At 37.9% G+C, this 19,838-nt stretch overlaps 1 protein-coding gene across 1 annotated transcript in view; it reads right to left on the reverse strand.

Annotated features, from left to right (window-relative positions):
* Nucleotides 1-1,279: 1,279 nt before the first annotated feature.
* The window catches only part of LOC126412214 (xylosyl- and glucuronyltransferase LARGE1-like), a 180,327-nt gene continuing 161,768 nt past the window's right edge, over nt 1,280-19,838 (reverse strand). Inside the window, exon 14 of the mRNA XM_050081699.1 lies at nt 1,280-6,186. Within this exon, the coding sequence (XP_049937656.1) occupies nt 6,105-6,186 (82 nt within the window). The 3' untranslated portion in view covers nt 1,280-6,104. The remainder of the gene's footprint in view (nt 6,187-19,838) is intronic.

Genomic DNA, 19,838 nt, shown 5'->3' on the forward strand with positions numbered 1-19,838 from the left:
AAATGCTAATGATCAACTTCCGAAGAATGCACAACAAAATACCAGAGATTGAAGGACTCCTATAAAGCAGCAGAGCTCACGTAGTACTGGATGCAGAAAGCTGAAACTGACAGTAGTGAGATTTATTGGGTATTTGAAGAACAGACTTATGGGAAATGGAGATGGTGTATTCGCTGCAGAACACAAGAAACTCAAACTCTTAAAGATGAAAACTAAAGTTGTGTACAATATTTGGCATCAATTAGTGCGAATAGTGGGCATAAAAACATAATTTGAGTGTTCCGTTGACTACCAGGCTCACTCTAAAATGTAACTAAAAACTTCAGCTGATTAATACATACTGTATGTTCCCCAATCACACTGTCACTGTTGAAGGAGGCATTAATCATCCAACAGTCAGTTGTGGTAATTAAGAGTTTTCCAAGTATGTCGAGACAGCCTTCAAAACAATAGTTAATGCTTTCTTTGAAAACTGCTTAGAACAAATTACTCAGAAGCCCACTCATGATGGAAATAGGTTTGATGGCAACGAATGGACTTGACCTCTTTGAGGAAGTTCAAACTCATACTGGTATCAATGATCAAGGGGTATCTGTAACAATATTGATCCATATGTTCAGCAAACAAGATTCAGAGATGGTAGTGGCATATCTCAGTGTGGAAGTTGAAACATTCAGCTCTGGACAGGTGGTTTAAGTTTAAAAGAATAGATAACCATGCATTTGACAGATACTTAGGACCAACTAGGTGGTGGGAGGGACCTCTCTATAGTATACAGACTCTATATGGAAACTTCTACAGAAACAATGACTACTGCATAACAGATATAAAACAAAGCATAAGGCTGGAGAGATGCTGAGTGAAATGGACTTACGGTAGTTGTCAAAAGGGCAAGCGTAAAGCCTTCGATGACTGGCATAGCCGAATCTTATTGAAAAAAATCTCACAAAACTGAAAGATATTTTGGTAATATGTTAGGCTATTAGTTTTTCTATTATTTTATAATTAACATTACCACCATAACACAATAATATTTCATAATATTAAGTCATTTCACTGTAGCAAAATACTGTACACACCTGTGACTACTTCATCTGATGGACCTCTCCCCACACTAGCCCCAGAATACAATAATGTAATGTCACAAATAAATTATATTTATGAAGGTAATGAGGGATTTGCACCTGAACATGCATGCACCCCATGAAACAAATTTGAAATGACAACTGGTTACTGTTTTCTAGTGTTTCACTTCATACTAAATAACAAAAACACCAAACTTGGAAAACAAATTTATTTGTTTAACAGCAGCTTTGGAGATAATAAATTATGAGTTTCACATAAAAGCCACAATAAATCATTTCAGTTGTGATAATTTTTGAAACAACATGCTCAACTTGGTTAAACAGCTTCACGATTACATTATAAATGAAAGAATCCCATATGATAAAAATGAACATGTTCTCACAATTATAAATATGTCTTAAAGGAACTCTGCCCAATGTTGGTATAAAAAAAAAAACATCTGACTTACTCACTACACCTTTTATTTTAATTACTGGTTTCAGTATGGAGTATCAGGTAATCTGTAGTCCTGCAGAGTGCAGTTCATCCAAAACAATGAGGATGCAATAAAAAATTGTAAAACTGAACTTACTGTTTAAAACTCACCCTTTTGGACAAATTATACTTTGAAGCACTATTCTTAGATCTCAGTATCATCTACCACAACATCAAAACTTGTAATCGAAATTAAAAATATACCTAGTGAGTAATCCAGACAGAGCTTTTTTTTTTTTTTTTTCATTAAAAACTTTATGTTATGTAAGTATTTTTAGTTGCTACAAGGACTATATCTACTAAAAAATAGATACACAATATATCATATTTTGAACACATTAGCCCAGGAAACATTTCAATAACAACAGATTATTGTTCACAAATACACATACACATGCATGCTATTCGCACGCACACACACACAGTGCATGAGGGGGGGAGGGGGGGGGTTGAGATGGATGGATGCATACATGTGTGTGTGTGTGTTTTTGGAAACAAATATAGGGGCATTATGTATCTATAATTAAAACCTAAGTGTTAAACAGCGTATAAAGAACAGAATCAGAATATAATATTTACATATTATTTCTAAGTAAAAGGGATTTTTGTACAACAATGAAAAATACTGAATGAAACACAAATAATGGAGTGAATAAAAATAAGTATTCATCACACAGAAGCGTTGTTTGTTTCTGTTCAAACCATTGTTCAAGACAATTTTGTATAAATGTCTGCTCAATACTTTCCACTACAGTTAAATCAAAAATACCTGGCATTTTGTAACAGTATTACTTTTGGAGATAATTATCTGATACTCCTGAGACAGTAATTGCATGAGTAAAAACAAATGCATAGGAAATTTGTCTCAACTAATATGACATGTTCAAATATCTTGTGGAGTCCTAAGCATTAAAATTTAACTAAGTTCCCAAGCATCAAAGAGCCAATGTTCAGTAAAACTGCTCCACCATGCTCACAGTAATGATAACAGTAGTAGAAAAACTATCAATTAAAAAACAAGCCATTAAATATTATTTTCCCTAGTAGAAGTAACAAGTTTATTGCCATTTCACAGGATGAAATATTACCCACAAGTAGCGAACTGTTTATATGTCACGCAATTTTAGGAACAACAGAGCACCACCCATCTTAAAGTCACACATTTTGAAGAGCAAATGCACCACATACACTGCTTTTCTCTCTCTCTCTCTCTCATTCATTCTTCATTTCAAATTTTGCTTTCTCAAAGCATTTCAACAGCTGTTATGCATGCAAAACATCTGTAGCATGAATTGACGGATGTAGCTGGCACCAGAATGTACTGATTTTCTGTCAGGGGAGAATGTGCTTATCGGGTAATTAATGCAGTATGTAAGGAGGAAGAATAAGTGAATGAGAGTAGGAGGTTTGTACAGAGAGGTTGCATAAAACTTTGTAGAATTAACTGAAGTGACTCAGAATACTTGCTAGGAGCTCTCTTTAAACTCGTTGTCGGATGAACAAATACAACCCTTATTGGATAATACAATTATTGTACCAAAACACAGCCATTCTGTACAGTGAAGACTGTAATCCTCTCTGACAATTTCAAATCATAGCAAGACGTATGAACAGTCCAAGCAGAAAATGTTTGAGAGATTATTTCATGCACAAAATGTAATGGTTAATTAAAAGCAGTTTGTATAAAGAGCACCAAACAGCATGTACACAACACATTTTGTAGAGCACAAGTGATACTAGAAAGACAAGAACTTTAGGGCATCACTGAATACATTTGTAAATAGGAATGTAATTAAAGGTAGGCAGACATTTTTGTTTAGCAAATGTAACAAGAAACAGATTTCAGATTACCTCCATGGTCAGCAGAAAACATTCATCTCTGAGATTAACAATTTTGAGTATAAATGGACAAAACTGAAGAGTTTACTACATTATGCATAGACATGTATGAGCTGAGTAGAACTGCAAAGGATGAGAAAGACATACTGTGGTTTAATAGCTCTGACAGAGAGCTGTTCCAAAAGCAACAAGAGCTTCATTGCAGATTTAATCATAGCCTAAAGCCACACAGACAAACAAGAGCTGAATGAAGCCAAAAGCAGCATTCGGAGAGCCATGTGTGAAGCATTCAGAGAACTTTAAAATAAAATTCTGTCTTCCGATCCAACAGAAAATCCTAAGAAGTTTTGATCTCATGTTCAGTAAATGGATCAAGGCCATCTGTCCAGACACACAGTGGGCGCAACAGCATCATAACAGAGCATGACAGAGAAAAGGCTGAAATACTTAATTACTTTTTTCCAAAATTGGGTCGCTTAGGAAGATCAGACTATGATTCCTCCTTTAAATCACTGCATAAATTTCAAAATGTCAGAAACTGAAATAAGTGACTGCATGATAGAAAATCAGCTGAAATCTCTCAACAGAAGAAAGACATCTGGAACTGATGAGATACCTGTGATTGGAAAAATTCCAAATTTTCAAGAAAGGTCGTCAAGCAGATGCACGAAACTGTTGGCAAACATCATTTATGTCGGTAAGTTTTAGAATTTGAAACAAGTTGTATGCCCCTGTATTTATGGAGATCAAAAATCTTCTCTGTAGAAATCAACATGGATTTCCAACAATGATTGTGTGAAACCCTACTCGTTCACTCTGTTCACAAGATGCAGAAGTCAGTAAATACTGACAACCAGGTTGATGACATGTTCTATGACTTCCAGAAGATGTTTGGGTACTGTTCTGCATTGTTGCCTAATAAATAAAATACAAGCATATGGAACATTAGGCCAACTTTCCGATTGGATTGATGAGATCCTAGTAAAGAAAATATTAGCAAACAGAATATGCAGCATATCACTGAAAACAGGGAGAAATCCATGAAAGTAACTTTGGGGGCACCCCAGGAGAGTTACAAGGCCATAATTTTTCACAATATATACAAATGACCAAGTGGATGATGTCAGAAGTTCTGTGGAGCTGTCCATGGGTGATGCTGTTACACTCAGAGAAGTCACAACGATAGAAAATTGTAGTAAAATACAAAAAAACATGCAGACAATTGGCACTTGGTACAGGGATTGTTAGTTGATGGTAAAAACACACAAAAATAATGTATTACAGATAAGCGGACAGAAAGACTCATTTTTGTATGATTGGACAACTTCTGAACATTCAATGGAAGTGAAACAATCCTCAGTAGCTATGAATCATCATCAGTTTATTGTGTACAGAGGAGTAAAGCACATATAGAGGTCCGCATGAAAAATGCCATTAGAATAGTGGATAATGACGATTAGAGACAAAGTAAACTTTAGGATGCTGTGAGAGAGCAAACATATCTGAACCACACAGCTGTACTATTTGTGCAATTCCTTTCTATCCACTCTTAAAGCTTGGAACAGGGAAAGTCAGCTTGGGGAGTGGTGGAAAAGGGATAACCTCTCACTCATTCAGCCTAACCAATAAGAAGTCGGTGCATGGTGACTCAAACATGACATTCACATCCTACATTCTTCCTCCTACTACCCTTCCAAACAAGGCCCCTCCCCCAACACACACACACACACACACACACACACACACACACACACACACACAGGAGACCAACTGTGAGACATTCTGTATGCTTGTCCTACGACTTGAGTTGAGAAACCTGAATACATATTCAAAAGTTTAGATGTCATCAAGTTTACTAATTGTACTCTCCAGTGTAACTCTTTGCATGAAGTGGTAAGAGATCTAATTTTCCTAAAATTGTTTCTAATATCTTTCTAGATTTTGCACTTTTTTCATCAAAATGTACTCAGTGTTTAGATATGATGTCAGTCTTTAAAATTATGTAATATAAATGTGTGACCATTAAATACTTCAGTTTGCTAAAAAGCAAATTCTATCACTACCAAACACATAAATAACAGTAAAACATCATAATTAATTTTGAATATCCTCTAAATAGTTACTATTACATTCAAGCTGTACACAATCTACATAAAACAAAAACTGCAAAAATCATAATTATGAAAATTACTGGCATGACAAAAAGGTCAACAGAATTATTCTTTTGTAAAATAACTTATTTTTTTAGATCACAATTCTCAGGACCATTATACAAATTCCATTCAGCACATGGTCATATAAAAAGGAAGCATTTTAGTATGAAGAATTATATTCACTCTTTTCTGTTCTGCATTAGCAAAATAAAGCAGAGATTATCTTCTGGCAAGACATGGCTCTCTCTATCACATACACCACACATATAACAAAATTAACAGCTGTATTAGACATCATAATCATACAATCAATAACTTAAATAAATGTTCAAGCACACACAATTACTTGTAAATATCACAGAATGCTGCTGAGATACATGATAAAACATGCTGTCATTCAGTCAATAATTTTCAAAATCTGGCAAGACAGGCAGAAAACCTGTTTTTATTAACAAGATACTATAAATAAAGACTCTGTGTCCAAATACTGGTGTATAACAAGCATTTACAGGAAAAGAATGACCACATATAACTGGTACAATTGCCACAAAATCAGTTTACATCATTTTTAAAAACTTTGCCGTAACGTTTTGTCAGATCCTTCACAAATTCATTTTTCAAGATCTTCAAGCATCTGTAATCAAAAATAAATATTTTAGTTTGAGGAAAATACTTTTTATTTTCAAAAATGATAAAAACTACGATGTAGAGTTCTACATACAAATACATATAGTTAACACAGAGATACAGAAAAATATTCGAGTATAGGAAAAAGATAAGGCTCACCAAAGCAACATATTTAATAATAACAGATGAGATTTAGATAATATGTCATTTAATATAATAACTGACAGAGGAGAATGTATTGGAGTCTTTGACTACTTTGTTACAATAGAGTATGCATTATCTGAATCATATAGGAATCTTTGTGGAAGGTATATCTTCACAGTTGATACTAATTCAACAATTTACTTATCAAAAATTAATTTTCCCCCTAGCTTGTATTTAAAAGTAAATGATGTGTATTGTGTTTCTGCAATTATTTCCAGCACATTATGCCTCAATCTGTAACAGAAGTCCACAATCCCAAACAAATTTTGCATTTGTCTATCGAGGAAAAAAATAAATGTTACTGTACTTTGTCCTGATATCAGAACATTTCAGAACAAAACTGACAATTCAAACTTGTCTCTACTGAGATGGGCAGATACATATTTTTCTTAAAAAATGCTCAGAATGTGAAAACATTTGAGTGAAAGACCCCTGAAATTTTGTAAAAATTTGTAGCAGGAGTCTTTTCTCCATTTCATCAATCTATGGTTCACATATCATATATAACTGTTGTTTCTGAAAGATCTGACATATTTAAAATGTAAACAATTTTCAGACTTCATATTCTTTCACTGAATTGGCTGAAATGTTCATATTATTTTCATTTGTCATCCATGATTCACTTCAAAACAGGTTTTTCTAATTTCCTATTATTATTTTTGCCTGGAAGGAAACTGAGGTGGCCCGATCCCTTAATAATGCACATGAACATTTCATCTCCTCTATCTTGCCTCTATCTATCTTTTTTGTGCATAACTGTTATTTTGAATGTGATTAATTCTTATCAGCAAAGGATTTATATCACTGTCTACATCTACATCTATACTCTGCAAACCACCACGAGGTGCTATACTCTGCAAACCACCATGAGGTGCATGGCAGAGGGTATGTCCTATTGTATCAGTTATTAGAGTATCAGTTATTAGAGTTTCTTCCTGTTCCATTCATGTATGGAAGGCATTCACGTATGACTGTTTGAATGCCTCTGTATGTGCAGTAATTATTCTAATATTATCTTCACAATCCCTATGTGAGCAATATACATGGAGTTGTACATTCCTAGAGTAATCATTTAAAGCTGTTTTTGAGACTTTGTTAACAGACTTTCTCAGGATAGATTATGTCTATCTTCACAAATCCTCCAATTCAGTTCCTTCAGTATCTCTGTGACCCTCTCCCACAAGTTAAACAAACTTGTGACCATTCATGGTGCTCTTCTTCGTACATGTTCAATATCTCGTGTTAGTCCTATCTGGTACGGGTCCCACACACTTGAGCAAGATTCCAGAATCAGTCGCACAAGTGATTTGTAAGCAACCTCCTTTGCAGATTGATTGCACTTCCCAGTATTCTATCAATAAACTGAAGTCTACCACCTGCTTTACACTCGACTGAACCTATGTGATCGATCCATTTCATATCCCAACAAAGTTTTACACCCAGATTTTTGTATGACTTGGCGGATTCCAACAGTGACTCGTAGATTTTATAGTCATAGGATTATATGTTTTTTCATTTTGTGATGTGCATAATTTAACATTTCTGAACATTTAAAGCAATTGCCAATCTTTACACCAAGCTGAAATTTTATCAAGATCTGAATGAATATTTATGCAGCTTCTTTCAGATTTCAGATAGTACTTCACTAAAAATAACTGCATCGTCTGCAAAATGCCTGATTTTACTATTAATCTTGTCTGCAAGATCATTGATATACAAGATGAACAGCAAAGGTCCCGACACAGTTCCCTGGGACACATCCGAAGTTACTTCCACATCTAGTGATGCTTCTCCATCCAAGTTGGGACATCCCCACCAAAAAGTTCTGAACTGCGCCACAAATTTCACTTGACAACCCATATGATCATAATTTTGACAATAAGCATAGGTGTGGTACTGAGTCAAATGCTTTTCAGAAATAAAGGAATACTGCATTTACGTGTTTGCCTTGACGGAAAGCTTTCAGTATGCCATGTGAGAAAGTGTGAGTTGGGTACCACACGATCGATGTTTTCAGAGTCTATGCTGGTTGACATTGAGCAGGTAATTGGGTTCAAGATGCCTCATTAAGTTTGAGCTCAGAGCATGTTGTAAGTTTCTTCAATAAATCAATGTCAAGAATATTGGACGGTAGTTTAGTGGATTACTTCTACTACCCTTCTTGTAGACAGGTGTGACATGTGCCTTTTTCCAAGAATTGGGTATGGTTTTTTGATCGACAGATTTAAGATAGATTATAGTTAGAAGAGGGGCTAACTCAGTCACAAATCAGTGTAGAACCTGACAGGGATTCCACCAGGGCCTGGAGCATTGCTCAGTTGTAATTATTTCAGCTGTTTCTCAACACAGCTGACACTAATACTTAATTTAATTCATCTTCCCAGTGGTACGATGATTAAATTGGGGGGGGGGGGGGGGCAATTCTTCTGGGTTTTTCTTTGAAAAGAACATTTGAAAATGGAGTTAGGCATTTCAGCTTTTGCTTTGCTTCCCTCAATTTCAGTTCCTACCTCATTCTCTTGGGACTGGACACTAACTCTGGCGCCATTAACAGCCTTTACACACAACCAGAATTTCTTTGGGTTCTGTGAAAGATCACTTGATAATACTTTGCTACAGTAGTCATTGAAGACATCACACATTGTTCTCTTGATAGCCAAACAGGTTTCATTCAGCATCTCTTAGAACTGTTCTACTGGTTTCATATCTATACAGTGCATTGTCAACTATTCTTTACACTTGAGCCAGAGTTCCTCTGCATGCTTCTGCCAAGTGCTGAAAGTTTCAAGTTCCTCATTGAGATATGACACTACTGATTTTTTATCTGGTTCACTGAACATTTTTTTTAAAATTTTTATTTATTCATACGGCTCACATGCAGTTTAAAATTACAGGTATGTAACATTAGTAATACTATATACAACAGGAATACAAAAATACAAAACTACGTATAAAACTACCTAAATGTAAATATCTAGGTTCATAATCCATACAAGAGCCATATCATCAGCTTTCATGAGGTCACTCCAACTCCCCTTGTAGGAATTCTAGGGGCATTCATCTCTAATGTGCTTATTTGTCTGTTTCAGAGCCCCACAGTCACAAACCGGAGATTCTGTAGCACCCCATTTGTAAAGAGAGTCTGCGCATCATCATCACTGCCCTGTGTGAGCTTTGTTCAATTTTACCTACAGTTTCCCGTCAAGTTCTGTGCCAGCAGTATCACAGTTATACTTTTGGAACCACTCACACTCTTGAGGATTTTCAATAAGTTGACAGCTCTGGTTCCACAGGTCTCTCACCTCAGTATTACTGACATATAGCTTTTCTGCTTGCCGTAAATGTGGGTTTCTTGAACGGAGTCTATCTCATTGTAAACTTGGTATGTCTTCCTGTATGGGTAATTCCACGTTCTCCAGTGCAGCAGCTGTTTAGCAACACCGGGGGCCCAATACTCGGCTACCGAGACCATCGCAATTGATGATGTGCGCAAGGTTTCTGCTGAAGCTCCCCATGTTGTTCCACACAATTTTTGAATAGTATTGTTATGGATTTTTATCTTGGCAGCAGTATTTTCAAGATTTTTTTATATGAATGGGTGCAGTCAAGGGTGACACCAAGGTACTTAGGGTACTTGTTATGGCAAAGAGTGTTTCCATTAAGTTTCACTCTGAGCTCCATGTTAGCTTGCTTGTTTGTCATATGGAATGTACATACTTTAGTTTTACTTGTACTGGGTTTAAGTCACCACTTTCTAAAATAGGCACTCATAACAGCTAGATCTTCTGTGAGAATTGTCTCCGCTCGTCCAAGATCAGTGGTTCTACAAGCAAGGGTGATATTGTCCGCGTAGCAGAATTTTGTTGACCTGGTACTGGAGATGTCGGAGATATATAGGTTGAATAATAGGGGGGTTAAGACGGAGCCCTGTAGTGGACCATTACTTAATTTCCTCTCTTTGCTCACACTTTCTCCCAAGTGAACACGAAAATATCTACTGTTTATCATGGTGTTGATGATAGTTACAGTTTTTTGGTATCAGATTGTTTTTAGTAATTTGTATATCATCCCTTCTCTCCAAACTGTGTCATATGCCGCAGTTAGGTCTACGAACGTGACAGATGTCTTAATATTTTCTTGGAAGTCAGCCTCTATGACAGTTATTAGGGCCAGTACCTGGTTGCAGCAACTTCTCTGTGGCCTGAAACCAACTTGCTCAGCTGGGATGTGTTCCGATTTTCGTAATCATTGTTGCCACAACCACATTATGGTGACTGATACCAGTTTCGATATGGACGTCCTCAAAGAGATCAGGCCTATTTGTTGCCATTAAGATCCAGTATATTTCCATCATGAGTGGGGTTCCTAAATATCTGTTCTAGATAGTTTTTGGAGAAGGCATTTAGTAAAGTTTCACAGGATGTTGTATCACGCCCACCACTAACAAAACTGTAATTTTCCCACTTAATTGTTGGTTGATTAAAGTCTCCACCAATGGTTACAACATGAATGGGGAATTCACGTACAAATGAACTGAGGTTTTCTCTAAATTTTTCAGTTACATTAGGAGATAAGTCTGATGGGCAATACAAATATCCAATATCGTTTTATTCTTAACCCTGATACTGAGTCTTGCCCACAATCTCACATGCAGCTTCAAATTCTACCTCGGTGGATTTGAGTTTCTTGCCTACTGGGGGGTGGGGACACACCTCCGTTTCTCATTTGCCTATCCTTTTAATATACATTTAAAGTTTCCCCAAAAATCTCACTGCTATCATTTTCAGGTTTCTGCACCTACTACCATGTGAGCTTCACTTTTTTTGATGAACGCTTCAAACTATAGCACTTTGTTGCATATGCACCAACAGTTTACCATTAGGACTTAAAGGCAAGGCGTTTCTTTCCCATCTTTCACTGATACTTCTGGGTTTCCTACTGCCATTTATATACACATTCTGTGCTCTGGATTGGGCCTTAATATCAATAGTTCTCCATGCCTCCCAAATCTGCTGAACTCTACCAAGTATCTTTACCTCTTCCTGACAGAGCACATTACTTCCTCAATCAGTTTAAGATTCACCTCAATTTCATTTAATACCATACATAATTAGGAACGCATTTTCAGCTTCTTTTAATATTGCTTTCCCCTAAAGCACTACTTCTACATCCAGTTTTTCATTTCATTTTACAGACTGATTAGATTTAACTAGTGTGCTCTATCCTCTATGGACACATTAATAAGAACCTAGTTTAGACTGTTCAATGACTTGGCACTGAAACAGTGATTGTCTTTTGCTTGCCCCTTGAATTTAAGTAGTCTAGAAGCGTTATGAGCCAGCAGTATGTGCATGACTGGTACAGTGTCATGATCTAACTCACAATTTGAAATGCAAATTGTCAGGGTCCACTTAATTGGTGAATTCATAACAACAGTTGCAGATTTTCTGCAGGTTTCTGGAGTCAGTCTTAAAAAATACCATAAAAACATTTAGAGTTCACGAGAAAACTTCACTTGCTGAACAAAAAGAAAAAGAAAACCACAAGGGAATTTAAGGAGATTGTCACCTTTCAAAAGAACACTGCCCTGAAAATGACTTATGATTTTAATATACATCTACGTCATACGATATCGACGAAAACACAGTGAAAAGAATAGCATAAATAAAATAGTCATAACAGATCTGCTACTGGTACACTTTTTGTTAACCACACGAATTGATATAATAATTTGATTGCTGGAAGGAGCATCCACACTACCAGCCACAGGGAATATGTTATGCGCTCCAATGAATCTGAACTATTCCCTACCATTGGAAATGCCTGTGAATTTGTAACAAAGGGTGGAAAATACAATACACAATACGATTTTCCAGCTTTAAAGCAATATAGAAATTCGGTAGTGATCTTTATGACCACTCTGTGCTTTTCAGTACATCCTATGGTCACAGTGGTAATGTCTACTAAACCATTCTACATTATCACAGCGCACTGCAACGGTGCAGCCACTGATTCGGGTTTCAGATTGAATCTTCCAATATAATGAGAGGTTCCAAGATTAGATTGAACATGAGGATGAAATAACCTCTAGCCCGAACTCATAAATTTCAGATTTGAATGTTATCATTGTAAGTGATTTAAAAAATAAATAAATAAAAAAAAAGAAAACGGAAAAGTGCGAGTAGGATTCGCATTCTGAGGGTTCCGTACAAACTTAATTATGTATACAGATAACAATAATATTTGGCTCAATGGTCAGGTGCAAGTCTTTCTATTGGATACCACTTTGACACCTTGTGTGTCCCTAACCTACCCCTACTGGGGAAACTGGACCTACAGTTTAACATGGTATCTGAACCATATGTTGTTTCTGGTATCTCCTCACAGCATTGAGAGATGAAGGCTAGATTAAAATGAAGACTGAAAATTCCATGGTCCAACCAAAATTCAATATTGTGACCTCTCAGTGTTCAGGCACATACTTTACTGCTTTACTGCCAGATCACCTGAGACAACATGGATATAGATAGTTCATCTATAGGTTTTGATATGTGAGTTTGCGTGTATTAAAATATATGACATGTAAAGCCATATCTTTTGAGTTCACTGACTTTAAAGCTTAAATTATTTACACCACCAAGGGACTGTAGACCTTAGTATTTGATATAAATTTCACCTTGGTAGGTACCTTTATCCATTCATTAGAAAAAGTAGACTTAACTCAGACAAACAGATGGACAACGAAGTGATCCTGTGATGGTTCCCTCTTTATCAATTGTGGTACGGAACCCTAAAAAGGACAATTACAGACCTATTACCTGTCTTCAGAAACTTCAAGGAATTGGCACAATTTCTTTGTGGGAATAGCATTAAATCCCACTGACTACCTCTCATGGCCTGTAAGCTGTGATTCCTATTTTGGATGTCACAGGATCCCTTCTGCTCCCCCATAATTCCATATTTACCTTCTTCTCACAAACATAATAATTTCTGACAAAACAGCATGACTGTCTTCATTGTAACTCATGAGAAGTGTGTGAGAAATTGGAAATGTGCCAGTTTCTGCTCATGCAGCTTTTTGGAATCCAAAGAGCTGACACTATCCAGAATCCTAAGACATTTAGAATGATTGACGGAGCACTTCTGTAACTAATTTTAAGTTTCTGATCGACTTCATGCACTATTAACAGAAAATCACCCTCAACAAATTCACAGATAAACTCAACATTCTGCACTGTATTATTGATGTGGAAAAGACACAAGTAGGCCATTTTTTAAAATGTATTCTCATTCTTTCTTGAGCTCTTTAAGCAATGCTGCATGCAGAGCCATGAATGAATTCCTTTCCTGTGCTGTCTGCAAAAATGCTGATGAATTTCAGCAGCATCAATATTCTCATTCCCATTTATAATGATGTTTGTGGAACAGCTGATTACACCTCAGTCAGTCTTGCTCTTCTCAGCAACTACTGAACTCAGAAAGAATAAAGCATCCAAATGTCAGGTTCTCCTTCTGACTTTATTCCTCTCATAGTTGTAGAAATTGAAACATATAATTTAAAAAGGCTCATTTATATTCACTCCAAACTTATAAATATGACCAATGACTAACTCAAATAACTGACACTCTGGACATGGCACCTGCAGCTAATCTATTGAGGCTCAGTGACAGCAGTACAAGTACTCGGTTCACAATCAATCATACACAGGCCAATATTTGGAATCTATAATCGGTCTCCTCATTTGCTGAAATGATTTTAACAGGTCTCACAATAGTTGCTAAGATACTGGGTGTTAGAATCCACATAGCATCTGTTTTACAGGCCCCTTTACTGTACGCCACCATATCTGTTGTATGTCTGATACATTAATAAGATGCCATAAGGATGCGATAAAGTGGCCTCCAAGTCAATAATCTTCACAATGCAGAATAACAATATTTCCTTGAGCTAAAAGTAGTGAAGGTGTAAGGCAGAGTTTTAGTATCATTAACTGACATACAACTGATGTTCATATAATTTATAGTTAAAGTGTAGGATGCTGCAGACTAACTCCAGAAACTTAGTCTACAATAAGGAATATGGTAGTTCGCACATATGAGGAACAATTGAACACAAACAGGATGTAAACCATAGCAGTTTCCAAAGAAGAAATCCCAAGATCAACGTGTATTGCATGACATACAAGGTGTTTCATTTACAATGCAATGGGATTTCAGCAGTTTGTATGGATTTTCACCACACAGTTCCATCACCAGCTCTGCATGGATTTTCACCACACAGTTCCTTCACCAGCTGCCACACAACAGCTCTGTCTTCCCTGAGTTAAGCATAAACTATAACACAATGAGATTAAATTAAGCTTACCTTTATTTACAGCAGGTGTTCAAAATGAATTCTGACACCTTCTGAACAGATTGTGGCATCGATGGCATTGTGTATCTTAGGAAATCTTTGTGTGAAGGTGTGGTGTCACCGCCAGACACCACACTTGCTAGGTGGTAGCCTTTAAATCGGCCGCGGTCCGTTAGTATATGTCGGACCCGCGTGTCGCCACTGTCACTGATTGCAGACCGAGCGCCACCACACGGCAGGTCTAGAGAGACGTTCTAGCACTCGCCCCAGTTGTACAGCCGACGTTCATAGCAATGGTTCACTGACAAATTACGCTCTCATTTGCCGAGACGATAGTTAGCATAGCCTTCAGCTACGTCATTTGCTACGACCTAGCAAGGCGCCATTACCAGTGTATATTGAAATCGAAATTATGTACAGTCAAGAGAGATGTACACCGATTGTGGATTAAAGTTAAGTATTCTACCAGTACCTCCTGTTTTGCTAGTCTTATTTCTCTGACCTGTTCCAGACCTCACGCCAGTCTGCGTGTAATTAAACGCGTGCATTTCGGCCTCCTCTAGCAACACGGTGTTGGCTCTTCTGCCAACACATCAGAAGGCAAGCTCGATTTCTATATATAACTCTGAACTCTGTTCTTGCTTACAAAGAGACCACACACCAATCAGGTTTTTTGCTGTTTTTTTTATATTTATGGCACGTGGACACACACACACACACACACACACACACACACAGGTTGGTCCATTGATCGTGACTGGGCCAAATATCTCACGAAAGAAGCATCAAACGAAAAACAAAATTGGTCTAGCTTGAAGGTGGAAACCAGATGGCGCTATGGTTGGCCCACTAGATGGCGCTGCCATAGGTCAAACGGATCTCAACTGCGTTTTTTCAAAATAGGAACTGCCATTTTTTATTACATATTCGTGTAGTACGTAAAGAAATATGAATGTTTTAGTTGGACCACTTTTTTCGCTTTGTGATAGATGGCGCTGTAATAGTCACAAACGTGTAAGTACGTGGTACCACGTAACATTCCGCCAGTGTGGACGGTATTTGTTTCGCGGTACAAAACCTGTGTTAAAATGGACCATTTACCAATTGCGGAAAAGGTCGATATTGTGTTGACGTATGGCTATTGTGATTAAAATGCCCAACGGGCATGTGCTATGTATGCTGCTCGGTATCCTGGACGACATCATCCAAGTGTCTGGACCGTTTGCCGGATAGTTACGTTATTTAAGGAAACAGGAAGGGTTCAGCCACATGTGAAACATCAACCACGACCTGCAACAAGTGATGATGCCCAAGTAGGTGTTTTAGCTGCTGTTGCAGCTAATCCGCACATCAGTAGCAGATAAAATGGATGAGAATTGGAAATCTCAAAAACGTCGGTGTTGAGAATACTACATCAACATCAACTGCTCCCGTACCATATTTCTATGCACCAGGAATTGCACGGTGACGACTTTGAATGTCGTGTACAGTTCTGCAACAGGGCACAAGATAAATTATGGGATGATGACAGATTTTTTGCACGCGTTCTATTTAGCGACAAAGCATCATTCACCAACAGCGGTAAGGTAAACCGGCATAATTTGTGAATTTTAAAATTTTCCCAGCGAATTGACTGTTCAAACAAATTTCAGGCTTGCAGCCGGTCATCGTTCAATACTTCGCATGATATTTCAACTCGGCACCTGCCAGTCATCTTCAGGTGAGCCGTCGCAGACTGGCGAAAACGTCGTCCGTTCCGCAATATATAGCTTACTGTAATTATTCTGCGCATGCATTGAAAACTTGATAGTTGAACCACACTGCCCGCCGGCAGCACCCTCGCTGGTGGAATAGCGGTACTCAGTCTCCCTCTGCGTTGCTGTTTGCCACGGTGGTCGACACAATCTGTCGTCTTCGATTTGAGCAAATCGTGGAGATGATGGGATTCCATGCACTGTCCAGCTGGTAGCCGCTGTCATAGTTTAACAGATTTTCCGCCAGTCGTATTTCTACGGATTCTTTAATAATGGAGTCCCAGAAAGACGTTGCTGTGGACAAAATCATTGTTTTCTCATATTCCATTGAATGTCCAGTAGAAATACAATGTTCAGCAATAGCGGACTTGCTTGGCTGCAAAAGGCGGGTGTAACGTTGATGTTCAGTGCAGCGTTCTTTCACGGTGTGTGTGGTTTGACCTATGTAAGCCATACCACATTGGCACGGTATCTTGTAAATTCCGGCCTTTCGTAGTAACAGATTGTCCTTAACTGATCCCACAAGGTCCGCAATCTTCGATGGTGGGTGGAAAACCACTTTTACCTGAAATTTTCAGAGGATTCTTGCTATTTTAAATGAAGTGTTGCCAATGAAAGGAAGAAAAGCTAAAGATTGTTCCGGCATGTTCTCCTCTTTATTCACTTTCTGCTTCTTAGTTTTAACTGTTAGTGCCCTGTTAATCTGCCGGACGAAATACCCATTTTTGCTGAATACTGTCTTTAGATGGGCGGGTTCTTGAGATAAGCTATCTAGATCTGAGACAGTATGAGCTCTATGAACAAGTGTTTTAAGCAAACTCATGGTTTGCGATGGGTGATGGCAACTCGATGCTTGCAGGTACAAATCAGTATGAGTGGGTTTCCGGTAAACTGAATGCCCTAGAGAACCATCATTCTTCCTTCGAACCAGGACATCCTCAACTCCATTCATAGCAACATCCTGTTCACCATGGAAATAGAGAAAGATGGTTGTTTGCCTTCCTTGGATGTCCTGGTTATTAAAGAATCCGTAGAAATACGACTGGCAGAAAATCTGTTAAACCGTGACAGCGGCTACCAGCTGGACAGTGCATGGAATCCCATCATCTCCACAATTTGCTCAAATCGAAGACGACAGATTGCGTCGACCACCACGGCAAACAGCAACGCAGAGGGCGACTGAGTACCGCTATTCCACCAGCGAGGGCGCTGCCAGTGGGCAGTGTGGTTCAACTATCAAGTTTTCGACGCATGCGCAGAATAGTTACAGTACGCTATATATTGCAGAACGGACGACGTTTTCGCCAGTCTGCGACGGCTCACCTGAAGATGACTGGCAGGTGCCGAGTTGAAATATCGTGCGAAGTATTGAACGACGACCGGAAGCCCGAAATTTGTTTGAACCGGCATAATATGCAATATTGGGCAGCGGAAAATCCACGATGACTGCGACAAGTGGAACATCAGCAGCCTTGGTGGGTTAATGTATGCTGCGGCATTATGGAAGGAAGGATAATTGGCCCCCATTATATCGATGGCAATCTAAATGATGCAATTTATGCTGATTTCCTACATAATGTTCTACCGATGTTACTACAAGATGTTTCACCGCGTGACAGAATGGCGATGTACTTCCAACATGATGGATGTCTGGCACATAGCCCGCATATGGTTGAAGCGGTACTGAATAGCATATTTCATGACAGGTGGATTGGTCGTCGAAGCACCATACCATGGCTCGCACGTTCACCATATCTGACATCCCTGGATTTCTTTCTGTGGCGGAAGTTGAAGGATATTTGACATCGTGATCCACCGACAACGCCCGACAACATGCGTTAGTGCATAGTCAATGCATGTGCGAACATTACGGAAGGCGAACTACTCGCTGTAGAGAGGAATGTCGTTACATGTATTGCCAAATGCATTGGGGTTGACGGGCATCATTTTGAGCATTTATTGCATTAATATGGTATTTACAGGTAATCACACTGTGACAGCATGCATTCTCAGAAATGATAAGTTCACAAAGGTACATGTATCACATTGGAACAACCGTAATAAAATGTTCAAACATACCTACGTTCTGTATTTTAATTTAATAAAACTACCTGTTACCAACTGTTCGTCTAAAATTGTGAGCCATATGTTTGCGACTATTACAGCGCCATCTATCACAAAGCAAAAAAAGTGGTCCAACTAAAAAATTCATATTTCTTTACATACTACACGAATATGTAATAAAAAATGGGGGTTCCTATTTTTTAAAAAATGCAGTTGATATCGGTTTGACCTATGGCAGCACCATCTAACCATAGCGCCATCTTGTTTCCCCCTTCAAGCTAGACAAGTTTCATCTTTGTAGTTTTTTCGTTTGACACTTATTTCACGAGATATTTGGCCCGGTCACAATCAACGGACCACCCTTTATATATACGCATGCGAATTTATTAAACAGAGGTGTATATTTATTAGCATTTCCATGATGTTTAAAATACGTAAAGAAGAAAAAAACATTCATAACACTCAAGACTGGTAATTGTTGGTTAAAGTCATGTCTCGGTCATTATTTTTTTTGTTTTTCTACATTCAGTTCAACAGCCTACATCACCTAAATATAAAATTTATGAAGTACTTGGAAAGTGTGAAGCATGGTGGCAACAAGCTTTGTTAACAATTCAGCAGCAGAACAAACAAAACTTCAGCTAGAGCCAGTGACAACAGAACCAAGAATATGCTGGATAAGAGGTACAGTATTCTTTTTTTAACGGACATCATCATCATCAGTTATCTGCTATATTAGCAGGTCCTTTGCCTCTCCATTTTCTGCGATCCATTGCTTCCTTCTTAAGGCTGCTGTATGTTGTACCGTCCATCATGTCATCTAGTATCTGGAATCTCTTCCTTCCTCGCTTCCTTTTCCCTTTTACATAACCTTCTAAAACTGTTTTTATCAGTCCATCATTCTTTCTTAACATATGGCCAATCCAATTTCTTTTTCTTCTCTTTATTACATCTAGTACGGACAGCTATGACAGAAACCTGGCGAGAACTTTACAAGACAATAACAAAGACTTCCAAGCAATGGGATTAGTAAAACCTGGTGTAAGCACGAAAAACATTACCGATATTAACCTGCAGGGCAAATGAGAGAAGAAAATGAATATGTTGTGTGCATAACCAACGACATCGCAAGAAACGAGGCACAAAATTGTGTATAAAGCCTGAAAAACTTCTTAGAAGTTAATAAATCTTGCAACACAATAATTACAACACTACCTCAAAGGTAGGTGTGTTAATAAGGAGATTCGAAAAATGGACATTAAAATGAAACAATTGTGTGCTTCG

This window comes from Schistocerca serialis, chromosome 7 (genome assembly GCF_023864345.2).
Source record: "Schistocerca serialis cubense isolate TAMUIC-IGC-003099 chromosome 7, iqSchSeri2.2, whole genome shotgun sequence".
Lineage (NCBI taxonomy): Eukaryota > Metazoa > Arthropoda > Insecta > Orthoptera > Acrididae > Schistocerca > Schistocerca serialis.